The sequence below is a fragment of the Parasteatoda tepidariorum genome, chromosome 10, assembly GCF_982258835.1.
Source record: "Parasteatoda tepidariorum strain Cologne lab strain chromosome 10, Ptep-v5.0, whole genome shotgun sequence".
Classification (NCBI taxonomy): domain Eukaryota; kingdom Metazoa; phylum Arthropoda; class Arachnida; order Araneae; family Theridiidae; genus Parasteatoda; species Parasteatoda tepidariorum.
Window position 1 is genome coordinate 65,459,213 of NC_141764.1, and position 25,633 is coordinate 65,484,845.

Here is a 25,633-nt window from a genome sequence, read left to right on the forward strand (position 1 = left end):
GTATTAAAGCAAAAGTAAAGTCTAGTTAACGAGCTTTGTATAAAATGTTAGGATCCTATCTCTTCTACGAAATTTTAGGTCTCGATATTTTTTAGCAATATTTAAAATGTCTGATTTTTTTTTTTACACAATGCATCTAAAAGATTTTTTAGATTATGAATATCCTTTGATAATACTTTCATATTTTAAAATGGTATAATTATGTGTATTTAGATTAAAAAAATTTTATGAAATGTTATGTAATTCATATGAAATGTAATGTAATGTTAATTCAAAATAAATATAACTTTAAATTTATTTCAATTTTATTACAACTGCAATAAATAATAATCTGAATTCAACAAAAAATACCACTGATCACTGGAATTGAAATAAAATGAGACAAGTCTAAATACAAGAAGTTTGTACAACTTATCCTATTTTAAAAACATGAAGAAAAAAATGACAAGAATCAAAATATTAACACAAATACTATTTGTAACATTTTGTACTATTATGAAATTAAAAGACAGCTTGAATATTTCAGTATTACAAAGTTCTTAAACATTTTATTATGTTAAATTTTGCAAGTAAATGTATAAGTTATTATATGTATTTTAGGTCGTAAAATTTCCAATTTATATTTTACACTTCAATTATAATACATTAAAAATGACAAACAATGAATTTTCATCCAACAATGCTGGGTTGATGTCAACAAATTTATTACAATAAAAACATGTAGTAAAATTACTTGAGCAACATAACTCAATGTTAAAAATAAATATCACTAATTCTTTTTTTTCTTCCAAATAACATCAATATATTTTCAAATAAGGAATTAAACAAATAAAATTATTTTGAAATATAATAAATCATATGTGTTTATCACTTGCATTCATTAGAAATATGAAAAGATTGTTAATCAAAATATACAACTTTAAGCTGCAATGGTTTAATAAAGATTTTACCTCTTGTATTTTGATTAATAAATAGTAAGTCTTATCCACACAATGAAATAAAATGTAATTTTTTTACTGATTTGCAATTCAAACAATTTGACACAAAAATTTCTCCATTAAGCACTTTATCTTCACTGAATCAGAGAAAAACTGATTGCATCAAATTAAATGTGGAAGGTGACATATAAAGAGGTAATAAGTGAAACTTTATTTATTTGCAGCACAATATGTTTAAAAGTCATACCATCAAATTAAAAAATATTTAATTTCTATTAAGAATTGAAAACATAAGCATTGTTTATTAAAGTGATGGGGATAGAATTTACGATTTTAGTTCTGTATTTTAATGAAACTAAAAAAAAAAAAAAAAGACAGAATGGTTTGACTGAAGATGGCAGAATCATGGTGGCACAGCAACATTGTTGCAGAATGTTACAGAGTTCTTGCAGAAAGAGTTTTCCTTTGGGAAGTAAAATTTTTGCTTTTCTTTTCTGCAGAAATTTTTGAAAGATTTTATTGTTTCTTCAGAATTATATTCAAAAGATGCCTTTCTCGCATGTTAAAGGAGTGGAAAAAAATACTCGTGATTTTTCTTTTGAGAATAATGAAAAATAGAGCAATGAAGTAAAAAAAAAATTAGGTTTTCTTTTCCGCATAAATTTTTATTCTATTATTTATGCAGTTATTACTATGGCCTTTAAAATCCAATATTTACGATATTTATTACAACTAAATCTCAACATGCATTTAGTAACCCCTTTTTGAAGAGTTCGATTCACGTGATATTGTGGTCGATCTTTTTTCGATAGTTACTGCTAAGGATTTCACGATTTTTTTAATGTGATGATGAATTACAAAAATGAAATAGTGTGCTATTGCCCAACAAAATGCAAGAATATCGACCAAAATCTTAGAATAAAAAAAATATTACATATTCAATTATAAAAATTATTTTATTTGATCAGAAATTTTTTTGTTCAAATAGAAGCTTCTGTTACTTTAAATTAGTAATATGTTTATTTCATAATTTTCTAAGTATCTAGCAGAAAGATTGTCGCAGAGAGCCACAGGGTGAATAATACTTTTTCAATTTGTCCTTCAATGTGATATATTTTCTTCAGTTTTTTGATTCTTCTAAAAACTAAGATACCATTTTGACACAAATATACACTTTTCCCAAATGGAAATTTGAATAATATTTTTTTTAACAATTATTAGTTATTAAATTCACGGTTATAGAATTTTATAAAATACTAAATTAAGATTTTTATATCAAAACCTATGTTAAAGAAAAGAATAAAAGTAGAGAAACGAGATATTGAAGAAACTATAGAATATATGAATGAGGAATGTATGAACATAATCCCCAAAATTGGGTTGGCTACGGTCAAGCTTGATTATGAATGAAAAGAAATGTTATAAGAAGGTATTAAATAACTTTCTCTAATAAAATCAATAATTAATATAGATGGGGATTAATTAATTTTCTAAGCAGTATATTCCACGAGTAAGTGCAAACCTATGATTCTCTGTTATAAATCCCATTTAATGCAGATATTTCTATAATCATAAATAGTATTTTATATGATCACTAGTCAAGATTCATTATTATGGAGTCAGACTTATTATTTATTAATATAATAACCTTACTAATAATTGCATACTATAGTTTGTAAGCCTTCTTTATTATCAATTAATTCTATTTTAACCATGTTAAACATAATGAAATTTTCATAGTGACAGGTGGCATACCTAAAATTCTCTGTTGTATTTAAAGATTTCTTTATTGTGGTTAGTAATGCAAAAATAAAACAAATCACATCTGATGCACCACAAGTCTCTGAATTCCTGAGTGAAACATAGAAATCCAAATACTATTCTTTACAATCATCGGTCGTTAGATTAATCACAATATTATTGTCTATCAATAGGATAAGAATCTTATTAATAATTAAATTAAGTAAGCCTATAAGCTTACTTTAGGACCAGTATATGGTGCAGCATCACACCAAAAGTCAGTAGGAGGAGAGGTTCTTAGTAACCAAGTTTTAACCTCAGAGTCAGTTTTATTGGTTTCTAAGGGAACGTAATAATGGCAGTCTCTTTCTTTCATATCGTAAGGAGGTGCTAGAATATCTAAGAATGCTGCAGTCCCACCAATAGCGCAAATTTCGTGAAAATTAGACTCTTTCGGTCTTAAAACACAAGGCTCATCTTTGTCAGTCACATTTTCTGGAGAGTGCTTTTCAACAGGAATTAGCCGATCTTTTTGAGAACTTTTGATTCTGTTGCTGATGTCTTGGGGCAATTTAACCTCTCCAGGAACCTTGGACAAAGCACTATAGGAAGAAATTTTCAATGTACCTTGTATGACTTTCAGTACACCGTGCATACCGGGATGATCATGCAACGGTATTCTAGCACCGCTTCTTAGTAGAAATATACCCATCGAGAAGCACTGATTCTCCGCAACTTCGATATATGTCACGGGAGCTAAGGATTTTGATGAATTTCCACTGTTTATAGTCCTAATAGTTTCTTTGTTTAGCTTTAAATCGGAGGAACGTATTCTAGCAACATTTCTAATTAGTTTGGTAAAACTTTCTGCGAAGTTTTCTTCCGTCAAACTTTTTGAAAATGTAGCTTGCGCTTGTTTCGCTATTACTTCAACCAACGAAGACATGATTATTGAAAATAAAGATGGTGTTGATGCCAGATTATATAAGTGAAATCTAGAAAGTAATAATGTGAAGAAAGTATTGAAGCTCTTTGCAGTGAAGCTTACAGCTTATACAGATGCACATTTGTTCCATCGCGATCGCAACACTCGAATACGCCATCTGGGGAGAGACCGGTTTCATGTTTTTAGCCCTTCTCCCTTCCCTCTCCTCCTCTTTTCAGTTGTATAGGAATGTACTACGATATTTTCCCTTTTCTTAATATTTTTCCTTTTTATATAATAAAAATATTTCTTAAAATTTCCATGATACTTTTCTTTAGAACTATGTTTAATGTAGTTTTCAGTTCCATATGGATGGGGGATCGTGTAAAGCTAAGGGTGGTGGCGCTAGTGGTAAAGTTGCTCTTTCAAGACTTCCGGGTTACTGCTTCCGATATATTTTTACGCCGCAGATTGAAAAATCGCGCCATCATATTATTGCATCATATCTTTTTCAGTATTTCACATGTACCGAGTTCTTTCTTTCAGCCTTTAAACTTCAGCATAATCATATTAATACTATAATTATTAGAATATTTTCTAATTAGGATAACTTGAAAAGATATTTTTAAATATATTTTTGGCGACATTTCATTCAAATGCAGCCAAATAAGGGACAAAATACAAAACATGGCAAACCTTAAGAATTATTCACAATGAGATATTAACTTTCCAAAATTTGTTTTGGCCTTGCGACCTCTGAGAATCAATACATTTCTGAAAGCTCTTATGAATGGTACAATTATGTTTAGATTTGAACCTAAATTACAATAACAAAACTGCATAGAATATTTGGCTTCTTCACACATCGCCTCGTAGACATAACATAAGCGGAGGGATACACCGGAAATTTTCTAAATTTCTTCCGGTTTAAGGACGCTTGTTATTGTTTACATTAGACCACCCATCCATAGTTTCTCAAGTTAAAAGATTTTAATCTATATGAAAAACCAGAGAGAAACTAACGTAATTCCTTCCTCTATGACTTTCCACACGCTAATGGGGAAAGCATGTGAAGTGTTGCCATAGGAAAAGAGTTCTGCTCTACACCACCTGCAGCCCATTTCGATCGCCAATAATCATAAGCTACATTTTCACTGCTAGTTTATTACTTTTTTTAGAAGCATTCACATGCGTGCAGTTCCTTTAAGGACCATTCACACTCATAAAAAAAAAAAAGCGTTTGTGAAATCGTAGACAGGTTCTTACTCGCATCTCCGAATTCGTAGGCGCGATTTTTTTCACATACAGAATGAATGGTCCTTTATTCATTTTCATACCCTATGTATATTCTGATCCATAAGTTTCTGTGTGCTTGTTAATGCAATAATTCTTTTCCTGATGTTTTTTTTTTTTTTTTTTTTTGCTTTTCACCAACGGTCTCTACTATTCGCGATTGCAACGTTGTTGTATGAGACGAATTCCTGCGATTTCCATAAAAACAGTCATTTAGTTGCTCTGGAAATGTCTTCAGTGTAGTATTGTAACGTTCCTTCTTTATTGTAGCTTATTAAATTTAAAAGAGAAAAATGTTTGATATTCTTTCTTATGCAAGCGAAAACAAAATGGTATCTTTTTTTAGAGAAGGAACATCTAAAACACATCGGAAATTTTTTTTAAATAAACAGGACAAAAAATATGCATCTTATTATTAGAGTTAAAACCTAATGCCTGAGGAATAGTTGTAGTTTTAATTAGCTTAATGATATAGTATGAAGTGCCTATTTGAACTTCACATTCTATAGTTTTAAGAATCATATTAGTTCAAACATTAAAATATGCAAGAAGTGTACATAAGCTCATAATTTTATATTATTTAATTTTACAAGAAAAAATTTTTGACAACTATTTTTATTAAATTAAATTTTAACATTTTTAAAGATCTTTTTCTTTACCCTACTACGTTTATTATTTCTTCATTAATATACTAATCAATTTTTTTAGTACTTTAATTTAAGTTTACTTTAAAGTAAAGTTCCTTTTTAACTTATAGGCAAGTTTTTTTTAAGAGAATTATTGTCTGCTAGCTAAGAATGAAACCTTGTTAAGAAATTAAAAACATTCCGCTGTTTAAAATTATTTAATGCAAAACAACTAATTATTTACTAAGCATAAAATTTTTTTCGAAAAGAGAATATAAATCATCTTTTTTTTTGTTTCTTGTGACTTCAACATAGATTATCTAAAAGAGTGTTGATGTTTCAGAAGTCACTACAAAGAGTATAAAGATACCGAACATAAAAGGCTGTTGAATACGTAGCCAAAATTTTTAAGCGTCTTAAAATATCTCAGTATCTTGAAAGTCGTCCTAACATATCTTAGTAGTGAAATTAAATTTTCAATTATCTGACCACGTGTGATATTTACTAATTATTTCATTATATCTTTTACTCTTTCTTTATGATTCTATGTAGATTTTTTTTTCGGATAATATACTAAACTATTTTGTTTAATTTTTTACTTCCCAAGATATTATTGTAGCACGATTTCCAAGATATTATTGCAGTATAATTTGCTATCAGGAAAAATGCCTTATTTTGTTAAGCAGGAAATACTAAAAATTGAAATTTGTAAGAAGATTCTGAAGTTGTGCCAATTTTGGAATCATCTGATTTAAAAAAAAAAATGCAATTAAAAATACGCAATTTCCGAACTTGTTTTGATTAAAAAAAAAAAAACGTGGCAAGAGGGCTAACATACTTTTTACAGACTCTGTGAAAACCAATTTTTCCTACATTTCGTCAAAAAAGAATAAGAATGATATTGCTCCAAGGGACCTACTCAATTTCGCTATTTCCAGAATGAAATCTGTTTGATCGAAACATATTTCCTTGAAAATTAAAATGAGGAAAAAATTAACTTTTATTATTTATCTAAGCTTATTCCATTTATTTAATGATAGCAGTATCAAGGTTAAGGATATGCGATGGAAGCCCAGTTTACTATTATACTATAAATGCATTAAATCATGTAGCTTGAATTATTTATTTTAAGCAAATTATTTAATAATTTTAAGCAAATAAGGGTGTAAAAATAGACTCGATCAAAATACTCCGAAATTATACCCTAAAATATTTGTAAAATAAACTTTGGAATCTATTTATGAAATATACCTTTTTAAACAACTTCGACTAGGACGAAAACTTGTTTGAAATAGTTGTCTTTGTAACTATTTAATTTCGATTCCTGTTGCTAGCGGACATTCCATTTTCACATCCGACTTTTGAAATTTCAATTGTAAACGGAATTTTTTTATGTCCTTAAATTGCTTATGTCCTTATGTCCTTATCCATTATGTCCATTATGTCCTTATCTCCTTTTTTATGTCCTTAAATTGTTAAGGCTTGCAGCAAAAAAAAAAAAAAAAAAAAAAAAAAAATTTACTGCATTGATTTTTTCACAAAGTAGTGAATTATTACTTTTTCCAATCTAAGAACCTGTGCAAAACTTATTTTAATATCGAGTGAAATAATTTAATATGTTGTGTAACTAAATAGTCAAAAGTCGCAATAGAACTAATTTTATTATGTTTAATAAAATCTAAAATCGGTTGATTATTAATGATAATCCAAGAGAAACCTTCTTTAAAAATATTTTTAATTATTTTATTTAAGTAGTTAGAGAAAATGGTGCCAGGTTTAGTTAGATAAGTATTAGTGATAGTTCTAAATTTAACAGGAATTTCATGAAATTTAGGACTGATAATTAAGTAAGGAAATTGTATAAGCTAATTTTAATTTTCACTCTCTTATATAAAGCTAAAATTTTTTTAATGACAATATTACTATTTAAATTATTAAGTTAAAATTTTTACTATTTTTTAATTCCGTTTTTAAAAGTTCAACATAGAATTTTTTACAGAAGATTGCATAATTATTGTTAGCTTTGTCTATGGGAGTAATTTCGAAATTTTTTTCAAGTTGCTTAATTGATTGAACAATTTTAGAAAAATTTGCTCAATTGTTACTGTTATTCAAATTATCCTTATTATTTAAAACAAAGTTTTTAAAGTAATAATAAACACTAGCAGACCTAAAGGTAAAGAGAATCTATTTGATATCTTTAAACAAAAGCTATTGAGATCATTAAGAAAGTATTTTAGAATTTTATTGATTGATATGTGGTAAATGGGACCAAATTTTGTTCCTTTTATCATTAAATTCCTAAGTTCTAAGTTTTCCATAATATTTAAATTACCAGTAATAATATGTTTATGATGTTCATCAATAAAATCAAAATATTTCTCCTCCTCATAATCGGATATATTAATCCTCCCTAAATTTTTTGCTTATATGATTATAATTAAATGTAGTTCTATCAGAGATATTACCCCGAGGAATTAATCTTGCTTCGTAATCATGATGATAATATTAATTTCAATTTTTTAGATTTGGGTATTATAAAAGAGGAAAATATCTTCTTTGCTGATTTATACGCTAAAAGAAATGATTTTAATTTTAATATAAATAAACCAATTCCTTGGAATTCTAATGTCTCTAGGAACATATATTTAAATACCACTTTTAATGAAATGAATAGAATTAAAAGAATAAGTAGTAATATTTATTTATTCACAAAACAAATAGATAAACTATTTCAAAATTTCATGGAAAATAATGGTTACCCAACTAAAGTAATAAAATTCTATATAAAACCATTGAGTTAATCGTATATTATTGTAGATATATTTACTAAAAAAATTTTCTTTGTTAATTTAAATTATTTTTCCATGTAAAAATCAATTTCGGGCTATTCCGTAGCTAAAATTATTTACTAAAAAATTTCTTTGTTAATTTATATAATTTTTCCATGTGCAAATCCATTTCGGGCAAATCAGTGGCCAATATTATTTATTAAAAAGTTTCTTTGTTAATTTATATAATTTTTCAATGTGCAAATCCGTTTCAGGCAAATCCGTGGCTAAAATTATATGCAAAACAGGCAATTCATATTTCTTTCTCCTTTCTATTTTATATTTTTTTCTTAAATAAATATTTATTTTCTATAATTATTAACTGTCAGCTTCTTTAAATTATCCAGTATAATATTACCTTGCGCACATCCATTTCGGGCCCATCCTTGGTAACTAAAAAATCAAACGCACTTCAGTATTGCAATAAGAACGCACTTTAATACAAAAATCCTCTAGCTACGCTTTTACCTCATTTTGCGCTTTTGTTTTCTTTTTTTGCAATCTGGCAATCTTGTTACGAAAATATTTAAAATCATTTTAGAAAAATTTCCCGTTCATGTAAGTTTATTTGAATTCGCTACTCGCTTTTTTGATTTCATTTCATGTTTCATTCAGATTTTTCTTTATACTAGGAGGCTTCACCCCCTGCTCGCTGGCGCTCACCAACCCCTGGAACTGCTTTCGCAGTTCATTTCGGATTGCTTCGCAATCCAATGCTCGCTTTGCTCGCTCATTGGATACGTTCTTAACGTCTAGTTTTTGTATACTTTTTTGAATATTGAAGTTCCAAAAACTTTTCACTGTAGAAAATTCTAAACCTGTACATTTCAATATTAATTTGAAATTGCAAACAGTTAACATATTTTTCTTAATCACACTATTTTAAATTTAAGTTGTTGAGAAAAGTAACTGTTGTAAGCTTTGTTTTAAAGTCTTTCCCACCAGAGGACTAAAGCCATGCGTTGTAAAACAATATAAAATAGTAGTCTGCCACTGAACGCTGGATGTAAAGCATCGGCTTTGATGAAGATAATTTTGTATTTTTAATTCTCTGAAGGGCACCACCTTAATAATATAGAGTTTGTAAAATAAATGTATATAGATGGTGTTTTCAATAGAAATGTAAACAATAACAATCTCGAGCTCGGGACCTACTTTAGTTCCGGTTAAAAAGTTTGCAGCTGCTTACTACATGTTATTCTGATAAGCGATGTTTTCAAACGGATAAATTTGTTTTCAATAAAAGAAATAAATTATAGATAATTTCTGAGCTCAAATCTGCCGTCTTTCATAAGATATTAATGTTATTATGTAATTCTGGGGAGTTTGGAGTGAAAATGTGTTTTAGTTATTTTGTTATTTATTATTAAAAGACGGTGACATGGTTGCTAGATTTTGAATAACTCGCTTTTTTAGCAGTCTTGATTTGGCCTCTTTCCATTTGTTTATTACTGTTTGTTCGTGTTGGAAGCTGTGCACCATCTTACGTTAGTGTTAACACAACACTTTTAGTATTGTAAACACAAGTATTGATAGCATTGTAAACATAAGTAATAAGTAATCAAATGCATTGTTTGCAAGAATCTCAAAACACAATGATGCCAAATGGCTTTAAAATACAACTGAAACAGTAACCCGGAAATTTAGGCAGTCCCGAGCTTGCAGCGTTCCCTAGTATAGAAAACAACATCCATATTTTTGATTGTTGATGAAGCCAATAATTTTGTGTTTTCATCAGTGTTCAAAAGAAGAACAACTATAAGTTTTTTATTTTATCAAAAAATATAAAATGCATTAAAAACAAAGAAAAGAGTAAAAAAATGAGTATAGTCATAGAAAAAGTTAAAATTATAATATAGTATTTGTCAGTTAAAATAAAACTTTTTGTTTAAGACATTGCTAACAATTCAAATTTCTCCGAGGCAATTCTAAAGTATCAATTAAGGTAGTATTGTTAAGTTGAAACACAATATTTTTAGTTTTGATGTCAACAATACAATTTAATTTTTCACAAAAACGATTGTTTCCATTGTTAAGTTCAATGTCAACAATTCAAATTTTTCTGAGGCAACTCTTAACCTCTAAATATTATTTTTTTTATGTACACATTTCTAAATGTCAGTATTCAACCACAAAACAACTTAAAGTCCTCAAATTTAGCATAAGTTGTAAAATGTAATGAAAGAGGGTCATAGCAATAATGAAAGTAGAACTAAAGTTAGTACTGTAAAATTAAAACAATATTTTTAATCAATGAGTCAAGTTCTTCAAGAAACAGTTGTAGAAGTAGGTTTTTTATTTAAAACTTTTTATTGAATTTCTTTGAATTGGGCATTTGGCGATACAACACTTTTAGAATTGAAGGACTTGTTACGTCAAGCGCTCAGGTATCATAATTTTGATCTAGTTGCGCTTCTATGTCATTTTGATTTATGTTGATAAGTTAACTTTCAAAAAATTCTATGGCTGGCAACAGCATTTTTATTTTTTAAGTTGTTTATTTTTATTTCTTTTAGAATTCGTTATTTTTTTAGCGAAATGTTTTTTAACCTAACAGAATTCTTTACCGACTGTTTTCTCTATGAATGAAGAAAATAAAGTAAATATTTAACTGTTGTGAAAAGAATCTTATTTAGTTGTACAAAGTACTTCAGCCAGATTTGGGAGACACGTAATAGAATTATGTATATTAGATCAGAAACACATCATTAAAAGGCAGAATGCTTTGGTGTTTTCAAAACAAAGCAAACGTTGCCACTGGCTGAAAAGAAATACAGCCAAAATTTGGGAGCCACGTAAGAGAATTATTTATAATAGATTTTATTTTCTGTTTTTACGTGATATTTTTACTTATTGCGTTCGATTTTATTTGTTGTAATTTTTGTAAAATTTTTTGACTGCTCCTCACACTATTGTATTGATATATTTTGCTTTGGCTGTATTGATACAATATAAGAAAGCACTCTTTTTTGTGGATATAATCGTGTGAGCTGATGAAAAGATTATATCTTTTATTTTCCGGATTTTTTTTAAAATTTTTGTCCTTTTTTTAGGATTTTTCTTTTCCGGTTTCTTGTTATTTTTATTACTATTTTTCTTTTATTTTTTCCCCCTCTTTCATTGTTCTGTAATTTATATATATATATATATATATATATATATATATATATATATATATATATATATATATATATATATATATATATATATATATATATATATATATATATATATTTATATATATATATATATATATATATATATATATACACAAATTAACATGAAAAACATGAATAAAATAAAAATAAAAAACTAAATGGTAGAGAAACAAGAATGGTATAAGCAAATAGTCGTTGTCAAGACACATCTAATTGCCATAAATAATGCGATATTTCTGAATAAAGAATAATTATCCTAAGATAAAAATTATTCTTTATATGTGTCGATATCGCAAAAAACCTTATTTTGAAAAAAATCATGAAATAAAAGAAAAATGTAATAGGAAATCAAACTTACCGGCGTGAATTAAAACGCGGTTTAGGTTTAAAAGTACAATAATAAAACAGTTAACAAAAATCGCGAAGATGTAAAATATTGCTTATAGCTTGAATCGAATATAATAAAATTAAAAAAACATTTGATCGAAGAAGAAGAAAAAATGTTTAGGTAAAATATTAGTGCTGCCATCTATGAGAAACAATTAGTAAAAAGGTAATAAAATTGAAATAATAATAAAAATGTTTAACGGATTGAATAAATTAGCAGTCTTAAAAAAATAAAAAAAATTAAATAAATAAAAAAATATAAAAATAAAAATAAAAAATTTAAAAAAATTAAAAAAATCATTAATAGGGAAATTAATTTAAAAGTCAGTCTGTCAGGATAGAAAGCCGTTTATAGACTCATCCATCATTCATAATTTTACAGAATACACATATCCATCTTTCATAGGGTGACTTATTTAAAAATCAGAGCCTGCATACAGGAATAGAAAACCGTTTATAGGTTTTATTCTTCATTCATACAACCTTACATAATTTTAAAGTATACACGTATCACCTGCATTCATTTGGGGTGGTTCTTTATGAACCAGAGCCCATTCCACTTATACAAAAATAAAAAATAATTAAATAAATAAATAAATAAATAAACTGTTTATTATACTGGACAATTAAAATTAAATTAATTTTAAGAGGCTACAAATATTAAAAAGTAACTAAAAAATATTTAACTAATCCAGTATAAAAGGTCATACATCCAAACTATTCCGTCCAGTGGCTTTAGGAATAGTTTATCATAGTTAGTTCCTACCTTGAAAAAATCAGAGCTTATTCTTAAAACAGAAAAATTAAATAAAAATTAAAAATTAATGTACCAAGTTTTTTAAGATTTTTTTAAAATAGAAATTAAGAAATGAACTAGGAAAATGGCTATTAATTAAATCGTTTTTATATATATCAGTATCTAATAAAAACTCGTTATAGTTAGAATTATTCCTGTAAAATCTATGAATTTGATTGGCAATAATATTAGAAAAAACCTTATTGGCTAAGTTAGAGTTGAAATCTATGCATTTTTTAACTGGAAATTTAAATTCATTTCTTTTGTCAAAAAGTTTAAATGTAATATTTTTATCTGCATTAATATCAAGAGTCAAATCTAAAAAATTTGCTGAAGAATTACTATTATTTGTTTTATTAAGAATTAATTCATTTGGATAAATATGTTTTGCTAGAATATCGAAATCATTAAAATTAATAACTAATAGATCATCAATGAATCTGAGAAAGAGAGAATCAATTGGAAGATTAACATGTGATTTTACAAATCTATATTCTTGTAGAAAAAGAAAAATATTGCAGATGTTAGTACTAAAATTATTTCCCATGGGAATACCATTAATTTGTTGAAAAAGGTGGTCATTGAAAAGAATATAATTGTTGTTAAGGTTAATATGTACTAGAAAGTTCCAGTTATCTTCATTAATAATATCACTGAGATTAAACATGCTATGAATTTGAAGAAGGTCATCATGAATTTTATTAGTTGGAAGGGAAGTATAGAGGTTTTCGAAATCAAAACAGTGAATTGAATCTACATTTTTTAAAGTTTTTAGTGTATTTAAAACCTGAATGCTATTTTTAATATTCCAATTTAAATAGTTATTATTTTTAGTAAGTTTATTAATTTTGTTATAAACTTTTTTAAGAATGTTCTCAAAGTAAATACCGATTTTTTTCATGTTACTATTAACGCCACTTGCAATAAACCTGAATTTGGTTGGAGTTTTATGGAATTTTGGATTGGCAAAAAGAAAAGGAAAATTGTTAATATTATTTGGTTTAATTTTAAGTCTTTTATAGATAGCATTAATTTTATTAATAATAATATCACTGTTGGTGTTAAGTTTTTTGTAGGTAATATTGCTATTAAGTTCATTGGAAAGAAGTTGTTTGTAAAAAAATTTTCAAATAATTGCAAAATTATTACTAGCTTTATCAACAGTGGTTATACAAAATTTATTTTGAATATTTTTAATATCTTGTCTTAAAACAGAGTTAAAAATTAAATCCTTTTGAAAAACTAATTTGTCCCTTTTAATATTGATTTTAAAATCTTTAATGATATTCTCTCTCCATTCAAAGAAACCTTCAATTGGGAAATTATGTTTGTAAGATAATTTTAAAATAAAATCATCGAGATTTTTAATAAAAATGGAAATAACTTTGTTTTTTGAAGTTGGAAAAGATGGTCTAAATTTTGAACCTAAAGACATAAATTTTTTAATATTATCGTTGTCAATAATATCTAAATCCCCTGTAATAACGTGTTTATGGAAGTTATCAAAAAAAGGAGTATCTTTAAAATCATCACAATTACATACATAGTTGAAATTATCTGTAGCTATATTCCTATAATTACAGATTAAATTTTTTAGACTCTTAGTGTATCTGAAAGTTGGTTTGCAATTAAGTTGGATAGGAAGAAGGTTTTTATTTTTACCTATAATGGCATTTATGTTAAGATTATTAAAAATTTTATTGGTAAAATCTAAAACAAAATAATCTGGTTTGGGTAAATCCTTGTGCTTATAATTATTCTTAAACCTATATCTAGCTAGATCTTCTACTAAGTTTAAAAGATTAGAAAAATATTGATTTGAATTAATTTTTACTTGATCTAACTTTAAAAAATTTAAAAGTTTGTTGTGAAAATTAAGTTTAACCCCTAGAATTTTAGTTTTAATAGATTTAATAGCATTGGGTTCATCATAACAATTAATGCAATCATTAACAAAATCTTTTAAGTTATATTTAATTTTATTTTTACTGTTACCTCTTTTTCCTCTATTATTATTATTGTAATTTTTAAAAAGTTTGAAAATATTATAAATACACTCATTATTATCAAAAGATTTAAAATTGAAGTTAGTATTTAGACCGTAAGGAAAAATAGATTCATTAATAATCATATATTTATTTTCAGCCTCAAGACGTTTTTTAGGGTTTTTTACGAAATCCAGAACCTCTATTGAAATATTTTTAAACCCGTGTTCAGAAAAATGTTTAATTTCAAGGCTATTGTTATTATTACAGTTAAACTTATTTGTTAAAGACCTATGTAAATTAATTCTTTTGTGAAGGGGTTGGGAGGTTTGTCCAATATATATAACATCACAAATTAAACATTTAAAATACAAACATACATCACAAATAAAACATATATATATATATATATATATATATATATATATATATATATATATATATATATATATATATATATATATATATATATATATATATATATATATATATATATATATATATATATATATATATATATATATATAAAAGTTAGCTTGTAATCTCGCATCATTAATACCGATAAAGTAGCCATCACTTTTCAAATAACCAAAACTTTTATTTAAAAGGTGAGAAATGTGAGTGATAGCTCATCTAACCTAGCAAGAATGACGAAGGGAGGACTAAAGTTGTAATTAACCCCGGGGGGTGATGAGGGATGGAATCTTTGGGCAGATAAAGGCTAACAGTGATTTACTAGTAATTTGAAGAGGGGGGAGCTGAAGAATCAAACACACTGTCAATGTCACACCAAAGTCATATTTCCATTCAAGTGGTTCAAATAAACGACTTCCTTAAAACTTGAAATACGGGTATCCAGTCCCCTGGTGGTTTCTTTCAAGAAGTAACAATTTGTAGCAACTGTAAAAGTTGTTCCAAATCGAAATTTCGAAGCGTGTTTGAAATTTCTTTGCCTTTGGAAATTTATTTATATAATGGCTACCACAGGCGTGGACTATCCTGATTTCTCGCTTGTTTTCAAAGCTTTCCATCTGAAAGAAAATGCTCCAAATGGAATGATTTGCCGTTGCGGGCTTGAAAAAGAGGATACTGTTTTATTTGAAGACGAAGAGAGAGATGATGATATTTGCTATTGGTATGATTTTACGAGATATTCTTTTCAAATCGAAACTGTAATGGTACCAACATGTGATGATGATATTTCATCAATTGAAAAGTTGAAAATGATTTTTCGCGATATGTCAACTTACAAGAGATTGGTTTGGTGTGGTCGCCTTCTAATTGAATTCCACGAAGAAAACCAATGCAGTCGGTATTTATCGTCTGCTCTAAAGTTTTATTTAAGAGCGATTGAAATTTACAAAAAGACTCGCCATCTTTTAAATATCCATCCTGATGATATTAAAATTAAAGAAGTTTTAAGGCTTTCATCTAAATTTCGCGTTCACCATAGTGTATTTCTCGAACTTTTGACATTGTTTAGCACAGATGTATATTATTACAGAGCGATTCCGTTTTTCCATGATGTTAGATTGTTAGAAGATATATTTAGAGCTGCAAACGAACTTAAAATAGATATATTGGTATTAATGAAAAAATTAGACAGCGGATACTACTACAATTTATTTACTTGTTTTGTTCATAAAAACATTGAAGCTTTTATTCCATTAATCAAATTTGGAAAGACTGAGTGCATATCTATAGAGAGTGGTAAATATTTGCTGTCATCATTGCGCGGGTAATTATTATTATTTTTCTATTTATTTATTATCTGTTTGTATACTACAAACTATTACTCTTCATCTCAAATTGTTGAGAGTACGAAACTGCAAAGTATTCTATAGATAATTTTTAGCAACATTTACTTCTTCTTTATATCAACTACAAGTTACTCCAAAATGTAGAAAACTGCTTAATTTATAGTTATCCACACGTCCACCGAATATCGACTTAATTGTTTTTTATTTTTCCGCAAAAGGATTCACCAGATACACTTGTTTTTTTCTTTATTAGAGTATTTAAAATAAGTAAGGAAAACAATGAAACGTATTTTTTTTTCTAAAACTTGTTTTACAAGTTATCAGCATAATTTCTGTTAATTATCACTATTCATGTAAAATAAATTTTATTATTAATTGTTGTGGAATTGAATAATATTCCGGTTTGACTGACTTTAAAAATATACTTGCTTACAGGGTGTGGAGAAAAAAAATGGACAAATAACTTTTAAGAGAACTTTATTAAAAAATAAATAATCACAAATAATAATAATAGTAGATTTACTAATAAATAAATTTAATTGACAATAAATAGTAATATTTAAGTTTGATTAACAAAGCGGCAATCTTAAGTAGAGGCGCAGATGTTTATCGAAAGCAGTGGGCCACAATTCCCCATAAAGGTGTTTCGTGGAATCCTTGTGTTCTGTGGAAAGTTCACAGGGGTTAGGAGCTTTTATTTAAAACTAGAAATAATTTTTGAAACCTATATTAGGTTTGCAGTCAACCAATAATTAATTTATTTTGTTAATTTGGTTATCATTATGAAATAATTTAAATAAATAATTCCGCAATAAAAAATAAAGAAGTAGCAAATTTCAAAATTTATCATCAAATTTTTTTCCAATAACAATAAACTGAATAAATTACTAAAAAGGTTTGCATTTGCATCAGCCTTTCTCAGCGAACTTTAAAGTTCAAAATAAAGTTACAAATTTATGGATTACTAATTATTTTTTCTCTGATAACTCTGTCATTTTATAATATTTCTTTTAGGTTAATTTATTCAATTTGATTTATGCATACGCCAAGAAGTAATATTTAGATTAAAAATTGTTACAGATTTGCAAATTCAACTGCCTAAAATAAAATCTAACTTTAAGACTGGTATAGAAGATGAAGGAATGAAAAAAAATTTATTGCCCGCAGCAAATTCACATCTGCTAATTAGCTTTTTTAAGTCCGTGGGAAGTTTAACCACCAAGGGAAGTTCAATCATTTAGGGCAGAAAAAAATTAAAAGTCACTGCTTTAGAGAATTAAAACTTTAGTAAACTTTACAAAAAAAAAAAAAAAAAAAAAAAAGGAGCACCTTTAGAATTACTGGTCGGATTTTCATTCTATAAAATCCTTTGATAATTATAAATTTCTAGAAATATGTATAACAGTTCTTAAAATAGGTATTATAATTTTAGCGGAATATACTTTTTCGGACAATTTAGAAAATGCACTTTTTTTTTAGAAACTTGCTTTTCCCCCAACAAATTCAGATTTATCATCACAATATAACTATCTCCTGAGCCGCGATGGCTCAGGGGATAGAGCGTTCGCCTTCCAATGATGTGAACCGGGTTCGAATCCCAGTCGATACGAATTCCGCATCCAGCTTGCACCGTCCACAGTGCTGACGTGAAACATCCTCAGTGGTAGACGGATCATGGGTTAGAGTCTTCTTGCTGTCAGGCTAACCGTGGGAGGTTCTCGTGGTCTTCCTCTCCATGTAACGCAAATGCGGGTTAGCTCCATCAAAAAGTCCTCCACGAAGGCAGATTTCTCCCAATACTCGATCCAAGAGTTCCCTTGTCTTCTGGATTGGGTTCAAAATTACAAGGCTACGGATTTCAGCATTAGTAGTCGTAAACCCATAAAATTGGATCGGCTGTTCAACGACTGTTATAAAATAAAATATAGGAGGTAAACCAAGTTCTAAAGGGCTGGTTTTATAGTTTAACCGCTACAGTGTTCCAAATTTTTGTTACCCTAATATGACAAGATTCACATATTTTCTTTTAAAATATTTGATAAATTACAATTATTTTTTCACAAAAAAGTCTTGGCCCAGAGACAAATATGTAAGATAGAGCAACAATGTCTCAGGGGGTAGAGCGTTGTATAGCAATTTTTCTGTCAAAGATTTGATTTATAAATTTTTGTTTACGTTTGAGATTCCTATTTCTTTTGTATTCTTACTGACTTCAGGAAGGTAATCCTGTTCAATCTATCACCCTCCCTAAGTATTGGAAGGCCACCTTAATTGGTAAGATAGGTTTTATCTCTTATCTCTGGACTATTTTTCTGTAATTTTTCTACTGATTCACATTCCTAAATGTCCAATCAATTTTACAAGCTCAACTTGAGACTTTAGGAATGTAAAAAATTCTGTTAAATTAAAATGAAAAAAATTCTAATTGTAAGCAATTTTAACGTAAATCGAAACATATTGAGAAATTCGCGCATTTTAGAAAGAAAGAGGACAATTTAGGGGAAATTCGTGCCATGACAGAACTGCATCCCGAAAATCATAACTTTCAAAATTGTTTGAAATTTATGATTGAATATAATTGGTAGGTGTCATGCGATTGCAGTGCCAATAAAATTGTAATTAAAATCAACTGCAGTTGTAGTTGTATTATAGTGAAATAAATAAAACCTGGAGAAAGCATTTTTTTTTTTGAAATTTTCATTAATTTGAGAAAAATTTATTTCAAAATTCATGAAAATTGCATCACTTGTGAAAGAGAGACTAAGGAGTCTTTTTTTGAGCATATCAGGATAAATTTTAATTTTTTGTTAAATTTTTTATTTTGCTTTTGAAAAAAAAATTAATATATAAGGGGATTTACAAGTCTAACATAAACATTGCTTATACCAATCAATCAACTTTGTCAGGAAAAGGAAGATGCTCCACCATTAGATGCTTACTACCACATTCTGACGTAAACAAAGTAACAGACAGAAAAATAAAATAAATTACTAGACAATAATTATAATAACGAGTTAAAAATTTGATAATGCTATATTTGGAACCTAAAGTCGTAATTGTTACAACTAGATAACTTTTAAAATAAAACGTAGCATTAATATTTTTATTATTAAAATTTTTTTTTCAAGAAAAGAAAAGAAAAGGCGGAAGAAATTTATCTTGTTTTTGTTCACAATTTTTAAGATTAAAGGTAATTTGAGCATGGAATGTTTTATACAGCAGGCCGGGCAGGCGTTGAACTCGTGTTCGTCTGAGCGGGGGTTCAAATCCAACAGACTGGTGTATTAAATGGCGACTGGTGAAAGCTAAATTCTATTGAAGTCACAAAGTCCTTCAAGTTAACGAAGCAAATCAATACATCTGGGGGTACTGATCCAGGAGTTCCCTAGTCTTCTGGATTGGGCTCAAAATTACAAGGTTACGGAGTTGAACATTGGTAGACGTAAACTCAAATTTGGGTCTGCTGCTAAACAACGGTTATAAGTTAAAATACTTTACAGCAAATCAGGATTAATAAATAGCTACTATAAGGTATTTTGTTAGTAATTATATTCTTTTTGTTAATTATATTTACATACCTGCCAACTCTTCCGGATTTTCCGGAAGATTTTATTTTCATATTTAAAGTGGTAGTAAATATATACTATTTTTTCTTTTATGAAATTAATTTTTAAATGATTTTGATCACCACTATTCTTACAAAAATTAAACACATATATTAATATGCGTTACTATCATGATTGTCAACTTAAGTTTTCTCAAATACAACGTATTTGTTTGCTTAAAATTGAAGTTTTAATTCCATTTTAATACCACTGGGAAAAATGATAATGGGAGGGATTAAAAGTTGGCAGGTATGTATTTATTCTATTCATTAATTATATTTATTAACAATATTCTTTGCACTTAAAAAGTTTGGAAGAAAATAATGATAAGCCACACTTTCAAATTGTGCTGTTATCAGGTAAAGGTTCCAGAAATTTGAAAAGTATTTATCTGGAAATTATGCTATGTGAATTATGTATTTATCTGGAAATTATGCTATGTGAATTATGTATTTATCTGGAAATTATGTTTTATGTGAAAATGTCGATTTTTGACAACAGTGGCTTATCATTATATTGCACCTACCCTTATATTTTGGTAATTTTAAATTACATTTTTTTCCTGTTACAGTGTGTCTGAGTCAATAACAGTGAACAGTGACTATGTATATAACTCTGCAACATTCCGAGCACTGCAAACTCTGCGTTTGTTTTTTCAATTAAATTCCACAGACTCTAAACCAACTACAGGACCTTACGCACTGAAGTTATTGTGGAATAGTATAACAGAACCATTTCTGCGTCAGGAGGAGTTTAAAAAGAGTGTAAAAGCAATCCAACCATTTGATCGAACAACTGCAGCATGGGATTGGTATGCAAGTCAGGTGCTGGAGAACGTCATCTCACCCAGAGGACCAAGATCTCTGGCCCATCTTTCAAGGTGCTCAGTTCGTCGGCAACTGGCGACGTGCCTTCAGCTGCCGTGTGGTGTAGACCAGCTTCATGTTCCGAAGATTCTAAAGGATTATATTCTCTTGAAACATTGAAAGCCTTTTACCAGTTCAGAGCTGAAAAAGCTGTATAATTTCGATGAATAAATTTCATTCTAATAAATAAATTACAATTGTTAATTGTACATTGTTCCGACTAAACACCTAAGATAAACTTTCCAAATCTTTCCTTTGAAATTATTAAAACTCCAGACTGCATTTTTTCTATACAAGCAATGAAATTTCCCTTTCGTAGAAGATGTGTTGGTTATAACATTTTGTAGGAAATAAAATTTCATAAGACGAAGGTCTTATTTTCAGATTTTATAATACAGAGTATCACTTCTATATAAATCTAATATATATAATTCTCTTACGTGGCTCCCAAATTTTGGCTGCATTTCTTTTCCGCCGGTGGCAACGCTTGCTTTGTTTTGTCAACGTTACTATTTCTCTTACACGGCGAATCGACCAATGATTGCCGCTAAAAATGTCACATGCCAAATCTAGCTGAGGTGGCTCAACATATGGCGCTTTTAAAAACGGTAACTGAAGTAACCACAGAGCATCAGCTGCGGCCATCTCATACTATTAAGCTAGGCAGAAGTGAGTAGTCATTGTCGATAGATCTCCTCTATTTTAGTATTTTGTCGAAAGCGATTTTTTTCACGAATTTATATATCACAAATTTATTCGACGATTTTTGATTAATATCACGAATTATACTATAGCGCATTTCTATTAGGTTTAACGAATTACATGTCATTTATTCGAATTCAAATTAATTTTAATGACTTAGTATTTACTAAGAAGATGTAATTTTTTTTTAAAAAAAAAGTTTTTATACGGATTTGAATGATTGTTTTGAATTCTGAGAATTTTGTGCATTTGCAATGTACCTAAGTTAGTAAGTAGCGAGCGAAGCAAACCATATAAGATTGCGTAGAAATTTTCGGGGGTTGGCGAGCGTTAGCGAGTAGGGGGGGGGCAGCTCACTAGTTAATAATAATATTCGATTTTTAGTTCGAGAATATTAACAGTAAAACCTTCGAGAGGGAGAGCAACCAAATTTTCAACAAAAAATAATTACGTTTCAAGCTCTTAAAAAATAGTTTTGAAAATTTTTTTCTAAAAAAAAAATCTAATATTTTCCCCTCTCCATGTTGAAAGCCTATTATTTGAATGCATAAAATTATCAAAGTAGAAAGACACTTACAAAGATTTTATATAATTATTTAAAAATAATAAGTTTCTGACAAAGTTTCTGATAAGTTTCTGACTACTCAATTCTTGATTTTATTAGACACCATAAAACATTTTATGCACAATTCCAAATATATTCAATACCGAGTTCATTATTATATTTTTTAAATTAATAACAATTTTATTCAATTGTATAAAAAATTAATTTAATTTCGAAATTGCAATTAGTTAAAATTTAAATAAAAATTTATAAATATACACTCAACAAAAACATTTACAAGATGATTATTTGTAATTTTGTTCAGTATTTCTTTAATGAAATATTTAAAAAATGTATTCTATAAATCTGAAATATAAAAATTGAATAAGCATTGCAGCTAAAAAAAATTGTACTGCTAATGCTTGCGTAAGTGGAATATATTTTAAACTGTATAGGTTCAATCATAGCAATGGAAAAGGCACAAGCGCAGTTCGGTGATGAATGCAAATTTTTGCGCTATATAACGAGAAACACATAAATGCTTAATCGAAATCTTTATTTTTTGTTACGTAAACATATACAGACTTATGTGCTCAATTTCAAGAACAACTTATAAGCCTACCAAGGGCAAGAGCAGATAACAGAAAGGAAAGGAGAACAGCACAAAGATGCATCAACGGTAACGATAGGCTTGGAACCTGCTACTTCCATGTTTTATGTTCGGCCTAAGGCACGACAATACCACTGGGCTACAGAGATTGGAGGAAAACCGATATATTTTTAAGATTAAGATGTGAGAAAAACTTATTCTATATGAATCCTTGATTTAATCTAATATCACTTCCTATATCGACTTATATTACAATTTAAGCAAAATGCAAACAGGACTATTACGATGCCACTAAAAAAAAAGGGGGGGGGGTAATATATTAGGCATGAGAGCCAGTAATTAATTTGTATCAAAAGCCTTGGGTGTGCGTTTCAAAACCATTAAAAATCCTCAATGCTGACTAGTGAATAGCTTTAAAGTACTCGAAAAAGTTGTGCAAACTTCATAGCTCTAGGGCCCGCAGTGGACTGATCGTTAAGACACGGTTCCCAGCAGATCACCGAAGTCAAGCATCACTGGGCTGCGGGCAGTGTACGGATAGGTGACCACTTGGATTAGTCTGCGCAGGGACCGAGGGTGTGCGGTATTGGTCCTCATTAAACTGTTCGACCGTAAAGTGCTTGACTTCTCGTGCAGGTCGTCAGGCTACCAAAGTAGGGGTGCCATCCCCTCTGCAGAGGATCAAAATTGCGATAGCATGTCATCGGATCATCCTCAGGGATGTTACCCAGACCGTCGCCAATAGCCCATTGGGCAGCTCTAATGCGACGTAAATGAGCTGCAACAGCAACATCATAGCTTTAGACCTCGGCTCACGAACCGGTGACAGTTAGCTCCGTCTCTTTTAGTTTCCGGTTCATATAAGTTTTTCTTTTCAATTTAATATTTCGTTCATAATTTTTGCACACATATAAAAATTTATACGAGAGTGATCTTAATTTCAATGAAATAAATTTAATATAATGGTTAATTCGATTTTTTGAATATTCGATTCGATGGATCCAAAAGACAATACCAATGTTAAAATAAATAAATAAATAAATAAAAACAAAAATTGTTCGTTATTACGGTTTGCATACATACTTAGTCAATTTAACGAAATTTTCTCTTTATCTCTGGCAAAATTTTATTTGTCATAGAATTACAATGAAGTCATGTTGCATAAAATGGCGTTGTTGCTTATTTAGAATATTTTAAAAGTTTTTTTTTAATACTTAATCAGGAAAATTTAAAGTTTCACGAAGTGACTTTAAACTGTTAGAGACATGGGACGCCTTTTTCTTAAAAAGGACACTCTCCAAATGAAATAAGGTATGATTGGAGACGAACTATTACATTTTTTAAACAGTATTTTAAGTGTTTAGTTCTAAGTTTTAAATATGCAACTTCATATGTTGTTATTGTTTATGAAGTTGCTAAATTTAATCTGTATATGTTTGTTTTCAAAAGGGTAAATTTGGTAAACATGGAAAACACTATTCCGTTTTCCCCCTGCAGTTTCGAATTGCTTATAGTGTTTAAAATAAAATTAAGGATTTGCTCAAACGTTTTTTATAAGTTATTTGAAACATTAAGTTCTATACTTTAAGTTCTATGCAAGTCCCAATGTATGCGAATATTCGAATTACTGTCGCATTTTTTAGGAAAAGCTACCTTTTTTTGCACCTCGTCTCATCGTCCATCAGTGTCTTAGAAACTATATATCCGATTTCTATATTTTTTTTTCTTTTTCTTCAATAAAGTGTTAGTTTTTGACATCTCCGATTTTGAATATCCTATAAACTTCAGCATTTTAATTTTACGTAACCTTTCGTAGCTTTTAAAAAAGTAAAAGTGCGATATCAATAATTGTTTTCGCTACATTTGAGGATTGAATTAGTAATAAGTTAGTATAAGTTAATCGCATATATGAAGGGAAAAATTGTGGTTGTAGGTCCAAATTTGTGATTGTTGCGCATGTTTCACATTACTTCATTTGCTTCTGTAACTTTTCCACGTAAGCCTGAATGCTTAAAATTCCTGTAAACATATAATTTACTCTATAAATTAACAAAAGATGCAAAAAAATTTTTTTTGAAAAAGTTTATGGTAGTAGCTAGAACTTTCAGGGAGTGTTTTTAAGGTTGATGTTCTTTAAGTGCCCAAGGACCAGTTACTGACAATCACAATAAATATTTTCTTTAAAATAAGAAAATGATTTTTACGTATATGAAGTTTTAACAAAAGAAACGAATTGTTTTTTGCCCCTCCTCGATGCACTTTGTCATAGACAAAAAACAAGTAATAATATGAACTATAACCAAATGTGAGATATTTCGCATTGTGAATTCAAACTGAATATTTCAAAATACATCGATTTGTTATCACGTGAAATTAAAACAAGATAACCACTAAAATGCGTAATAAAAAAAATCATGTTTCAAGTGGATAAAAAAAGAAACGAGACAATTATTTAGCCTTTGCCACGCCTAAAATAAAGAAAAATGCGAAAATTTTAGACAGGAATTCATTTGTGAAATAAATACATCGACTTCCTCTCGTGTCTGCCTAATAAAGTGCTCAATGACTTCGACCACGATGATGACGTAAGTTTTGTTTTATTTACTTATTTTTTCTAAACTTTTTATTTGAAGACCAAAAGTGTTAACGATGTAAATTTAAAAAAAAAAATGCAAAAAACTCTTTCTTACCTTAAAGTATCTGTTAATTTAAATTGGTGGGTGTGAAAATGCAATCTAATGGTATGTAACAGTAAAGAATTTCCGCAACAGCCCGTTGTGGGCCAGGGGGGGGGGGAGTGATAGAGGTTAAGGCTCCGCAATTTCGTGACCAACGGCAAGCTTATGGTTTCGTGACTAACGGCATGC

The 25,633-nt window shown here is 28.5% G+C and overlaps 2 protein-coding genes across 3 annotated transcripts; one reads left to right on the forward strand and one right to left on the reverse strand.

Moving 5' to 3' along the window:
- Nucleotides 1-277: 277 nt before the first annotated feature.
- Nucleotides 278-3,695, reverse strand: LOC107450775 (2-aminoethanethiol dioxygenase). The gene has a single exon (XM_016066673.5). The coding sequence runs from the start codon at nucleotides 3,622-3,624 to the stop codon at nucleotides 2,908-2,910; it is 717 nt and encodes a 238-aa protein (XP_015922159.2). The 5' UTR covers nucleotides 3,625-3,695; the 3' UTR covers nucleotides 278-2,907.
- An 11,724-nt stretch (nucleotides 3,696-15,419) lies between these two features.
- Nucleotides 15,420-21,101, forward strand: LOC107450773 (uncharacterized). 2 transcript variants are annotated; one of them, XM_043042402.3, is made up of 2 exons: nucleotides 15,420-16,417; nucleotides 20,616-21,101. In XM_043042402.3, exons 1-2 carry the CDS (start codon nucleotides 15,654-15,656, stop codon nucleotides 21,028-21,030), a joined length of 1,179 nt encoding a protein of 392 aa, XP_042898336.3. In that variant the 5' UTR covers nucleotides 15,420-15,653; the 3' UTR covers nucleotides 21,031-21,101. The 2 variants fall into 2 exon arrangements, with proteins under 2 accessions (XP_042898336.3, XP_087010292.1); XM_087154166.1 differs by having other exon boundaries at nucleotides 15,505-15,814.
- Nucleotides 21,102-25,633: the final 4,532 nt, after the last annotated feature.